The sequence below is a fragment of the Macrobrachium rosenbergii genome, unplaced genomic scaffold, assembly GCF_040412425.1.
Source record: "Macrobrachium rosenbergii isolate ZJJX-2024 unplaced genomic scaffold, ASM4041242v1 13865, whole genome shotgun sequence".
Lineage (NCBI taxonomy): Eukaryota > Metazoa > Arthropoda > Malacostraca > Decapoda > Palaemonidae > Macrobrachium > Macrobrachium rosenbergii.
The window spans coordinates 1,136,377-1,141,858 of NW_027100716.1; the positions used below are offsets into that span (position 1 = coordinate 1,136,377).

The 5,482-nt window shown below is 39.7% G+C and overlaps 1 protein-coding gene and 1 long non-coding RNA gene across 2 annotated transcripts; both read right to left on the bottom strand.

The window, feature by feature from the left end:
• Positions 1–346: 346 nt before the first annotated feature.
• Positions 347–1,666, bottom strand: LOC136837817 (zinc finger BED domain-containing protein 5-like). Its single transcript, XM_067102719.1, has 2 exons — positions 1,427–1,666; positions 347–958 (listed from the first exon to the last, which is right to left on the bottom strand). Exons 1-2 carry the CDS (start codon positions 1,664–1,666, stop codon positions 347–349), a joined length of 852 nt encoding a protein of 283 aa, XP_066958820.1.
• Positions 1,667–3,813: 2,147 nt separating this feature from the next.
• LOC136837809 (uncharacterized) lies at positions 3,814–4,191 on the bottom strand. The gene is made up of 2 exons (XR_010852782.1): positions 4,072–4,191; positions 3,814–3,883 (listed from the first exon to the last, which is right to left on the bottom strand). It is a non-coding gene; the product is annotated as an uncharacterized lncRNA (long non-coding RNA).
• Between the last annotated feature and the right edge of the window lie 1,291 nt (positions 4,192–5,482).

A 5,482-nucleotide genomic window follows, 5' to 3' on the forward strand; every position in this document is an offset into this window, starting at 1 on the left:
TAGGCCTATTTATATGAAATCAGAAAACATTCCGTTCAGCACTTTTTTTATTTAAGTAAAATACATAGAAAAATGTTATGTTAATGTTGTTATAGTTGTAGGTATTGTCCGCAAAAACTATCTTTATAATACTTGCCCTATTTTTGAGCTTGCAAGCACATGTATGAATAAAGAAAATTACAAAACCTGTATGAATCAAACACATGTATGAATAAATGTATGAATAAACCACATGTATGAATAAATGTATGAATAAACCACATATATGAATAAAACACAAAAAATCACAAAAACAGCAGTGAATGAAACTTTTCGTTGGTTGCAAAAAAATGTTACTTTATATTTCTCAATGGGACTTTTGTTTTTGTTTTTGAGCAACCAGCTCATGAATCCTTGGCTCAGTGGCAGCCAGTGCACATCTCAAGTCATCTTCCACAGATAGCTCGTTCCTTGATTTTGTTTTTATTGCAAGTAATGAAGAAAACCCACTTTCGCACAGGTAGGTTGAAGCAAAAGGCAAAAGAACTCGAACTGCCAGATCTCTTGTCTTTGGATATGATTCCATCATTGAACACCAGAAGCTAGACAAGGAGTTTGACGGGAACACATTCTTGGCTGTTGAATCGTGGATAAGCTCAATGAACTCTCCTTGTGCGTCTTCTAACACATCATCAACCTGACATAAGAACGGATTTTCTGCTAATCCAGCATGCTGAGGGCTTAAGTCAGGAAAGTAATGGCGAAATTCATCATCTAGCTGAGACAAGTGATCCATGATTTCCTTGGACAAGGTGCTTGAAAGCTGACCATCAGCAAGAACTTCATTCAACGATGGAAACATCATAAAATTTCCTACACTCACTCTCTTCTTACACAGCTCCAATTTGGCCAAAAGTGCATGTAATGAGTCACAGTGGCTGAGCAAGTTTGAATCCTTTCCTTGGAGTCTCAAGTTCAGCTGGTTGAAGATTTCAAATATGTCCACAAGATAAGCAAGGCGGAGCTCAGTGTTCTGATTTCAATATCTCCAACAGGTCACATTTTTTCTGTACATCAAGAAACATTTCAACTTCCTGGCGAAGAGAGAAGAAGCGGGACAAAAATCTCCCTGCAGACAACCACTTGACGGATGTATAAAAGAGCAAGGAACTATGTTCGGATTCCATGTCATGACACAGTTGCTGGAACAGTCTCGTGCTGAGGGCAGAGTTTTTCACATAGTTCACGACCTTGACAATACCAGTGAAAATTGTGAGAAGCCCAGAAGGAAGCGATTTAGAAGCCAGAGCCTCCCGATGAATGAAGCAGTGCACACCAACTGCATTTGGTGCTTTGGATTTTACTTTTGCTTGGAAACCCGACCTCGACCCAAGCATGGCTGGAGCTCCATCAGTTGTGATTCCAACAAGATTATTCCAACTCAAACCATGCTTGTCAACTTTTCAAAAAACGATGACACAGCATTCATCACATCAGTGGCCGTACTTGACGTTTCAAGATTTTCACAGCAAAGAAATTCCTCCTTGATTATGCCTTTGAACAGGTATCGGCAGTAAACCAACAGCTGGCACGCCATTGCTACATCAGTGGACTCATCGGCCTGTATAGCAAAAATGGGGGATGCTTTTATCTCTTCAATAATTTGATCTTTCACATCACCTGACATGTCCCCGATCCTTCGCTGGATAGTATTATTCGAAAGAGATACATCACTTAGTTTCTGTGCTGCTTCTACTCCATGAACCAGTCTAACCATTTCTTTTGCACAAGGTAGGATCAATTCTTCAGCAATTGTGTGTGTTTTTCTTCCGTGCTACTAAAAGCCACTCTGTATGATGCTTCCACGATGTTCCCTCTTTTCTCCTGGAAGCTAACAGTCGCATCAAGTTTTTGCCTCTTCAGTTCATCAGCTTTCCTCTTGAAAAAATCCTTTTCCTTCCTAGCGATTTTCATTTATATAAGCATCTTCCCTTTATAATAGCTGCAATAACTGTATTACTATAAATAGAAATATGAATTAATTATTGCACTTACTATTGCCATAATAAAATAAAGGTTATTTATTCATTTTCTCTCTCTTATTCATATGTCACGTATATTCATGACACTCGTCATTTCAGGAGGCAATAAATCTTCCTGTCATCTCTATGGACCCCTTGAAATTCTTTCATGGACCCCTTGGGGTCCACGGACCCCTGGTTGGGAACCACTGCTCTAGCTATTCTAAATTATCTGAGCTAATTACCAAAATGTCTTTCACTCACCTCAGCCAAGTAGTGGAACGCAAAGGTAGACTACTCCAAACATGTCGGTATATTACTAACAGCCTCAGATCCTGTACAGGGCAACATGTCTGTCTCTTGTTTAGTCTGAAAGGAAAAAGTTAACTGACATTCCAATACTGCTTTACATTTAATAACGATAATTACGTTAACATATCCTCTCAAGTTGCTTGCCATACCAATACTGCTTTCCATTTATCATTTGTTAAGGATAATTATGTAAACATACCACGACTGCTCAATTGCAACCCCTTCAGTAAAAAAAGTGCAAAACTAACATGAACTGGAAAAATTGGGTACCAAACTTAAACGTTCATTTCTAAAATTCAGACCCACTGGGATATTAAGCGCCTATGCAAATAAAAGCGAAAAAAGTATTTAAATTTCTGTCTAATCACAGCTCCAAAATTGACACGACTATCCCGCCACCACTATCCCTAAAGTAACCCAGGGCACTCACAACCAGGAAATCGAGCATATTCACAACAGCGATAGACTGTTTCTGATTTCTTGTGGCAGTGTTCATGGCTCCTTGCCAGAAATCATAAATGGTCCTCAGCACCTGTGCTACCTGAATTTAGAACCTGAATGGTCAAGGCTCAGCTCATTTACTGAAGACTTCACATTCACGTGTTCACGCAGAGTGTTATGCGCATTTCGCAGTATAAGTCCACACTAAACTTAACGTGAATATATACGCAGTCAAGATGAAAATGAAGATATTATCCAAAATCGGTTGTAGACGACTAAGCTATTAAAAACAATAACCCGCATCTTTCAGTTAAATAACTCTTTAAATGGGCCTAAAGAGATAAACCTCTGATGACTGATGAAGAACGGAAAACTATTAACGGGTCTGGCAGGGAAAGTAATGTTAAAACGATGCATGGGGTGACCTGATGAGTGTTAGAAGCTCACTTGAGAGAGAGAGAGAGAGAGAGAGAGAGAGAGAGAGAGAGAGAGAGAGAGAGAGAGAGAGAGAGAGAGAGAGAGAGAGACTGTATATACCATCAAAGTAGTAGTTCTGTTTTTTTCCTCAGGATTCTACGATTCTGTCCCAAAGGAGTGAAAAAAGCTAAATTACATTAACAACAGCAACTGAAATTGCATGCAAGAACAACAGACCAGCAAGTGTACATGAATATGCAATGTGTTTACTAATGAATTTTCTGCTAATCAGTGGTAACACTAATTTTCAAATCAATAGTAAAACCAAACTGCTTTAAGCAGTTAAATGCTGACAATCGAAAATGGAAAGCAACCGGGCTACGCTTATCTAGGTTAGTGCTGTTTAAAATATTATAAAAATGCATGCTGAAATCCATTAAGAACTCCTCAAGTAGGCAGTCAGAGGAAAAATAGTCTGAATTCAACAGCACAATAATATCACAGGTACCCAAATACTCCACCTATCTCATATTCTTAAGGTCACATTAAACAGAAGATATGCCATAGCCACGATACTGACATGCTGAGATAACATTCACGGGCGTGAATGTTGAGATGACATGACGGGACTGGCATTGGGCACTTTGTATTTTTATGTCGAGAATTCTCCAAGGCATCCCTTGTATCCTCTGGAGCGCAGCAGATATGACTATCTGTAAAGGAGAGAGAAAGAGTGGGTTAAAAACCCAAGGAAACTATTGAAGTAGCTAGTCGTGTTCACTCCTTAAAAGGTTTCAACATCTTTTGCTGCAATCGCCTAAACTATCAACGACCATTCGGAGTGACTTTTCATCATTTCTACCCAGAATGGTAGCGCAATGTGTCAAAATAAACCCCTCACCTGGAGCAACAATGAGAGTTTTCAGTTTCTTGGCGGAAGCAGAATAACCACTTAGTACATGGTTCTCCTCAGTTCATGAAATGGAAGCACAGCAGACATGAGTTCTTGGAGCTTGTTCCTGCAAAACGGAAAGAATATTGCGGCACTGATAATGGAGTTCATTGGGAGAAAACATCAGGGCAGAATATTTTTTAATACTTAACTGAAAGGAAAAAAAAGAGCACAATGCTAAATCATTCAGGATACATGGAAACAGGTGACATTTACTTCATTGCAAATCGATGACCTGCCGATTCCCCAGAATAACATTTAACAATTCTAAGATGTAAACTGTGGGATTTTGCACAGTGACGAGCTTCTTGATTTTAAAAATTTCTAGACTGTTTTGAACAGTATACCCCCTCCTGAAAACTGCGTTCCGATTTTCGTCAGCTATACGTACGGTGTCTCCAACGTTCAAGGATGAAGTGACGCGATTCGTTGTGGGAAAAGCGTTTTTATACATTCTCGAGAATTGATTTTTAGTGTCCGCTTCGCTTCTCATAGCGTGCACCTCCTTGGGTGTGCGCCCCTGCCCCAAACTCTTGTGCGGTGAGTTGTTATAACTGTTAACTATGTCTCGCAGAACATCGATATATTTCAACGTGTTGTGTGTGAGGTATCTGTATATGCGGTTTTTAATAGTTCTTATCACCCTTTCAGCTATAGAAGCTTTAATTTCCCGCGAATAGACGCCATATAACAATACATTTTTACTTTTCAGATAATTCCTTACATGCCGGTTAATAAATTCCCTACCTTCATCACTGTTCAAGCAGAGACAGACCTGAAAAATCTGTAGATTCTATAATCGTTTTTAGCGCATTGCACACAGTAAGGCCATCCCTCTTTTTCAAGGGAGAATGCGTAAAAACCTCGAAAAATTGATCAATGAAAATTAGGAGATATTTATAACCTTCATTGTGTCGAGCCAGTTTCGACATGTCCGCCAAATCCGTGCTGGCCGCTGCTCAGGTTTTAGTTGATATGATTTTCCTTCTAAGGAAACGTTTGCGCGTGCTCTTGTGCAAGGTATATGAGGTTGACTCTTTAAAAATTAACGACGTCCGCTCTAGTCACGTTTTTGTCTACCTTCCTCGCTGCTTTGAGTAGCGCATTCACACCGCTGAAACGTGATGGTTGTGTCACATTGCCAGTCGTAACTGTTCTTCAGTCATGTTTGTAAGCGATTTGATATTCAGTCTCCGAGAACATTCGTTCTGAGCTGCAACAATTCAGGTGTTGACGGTGCGAAGTCTACTAATAGATAACCGTATCGGTTATGTGTTAAAGCTTTTTTGTATATGTCAGAAAACTCCACACCTCTCCGCCGACCGAACAATTGCCTGCCCAAAGTTTCAATTTGACCAAT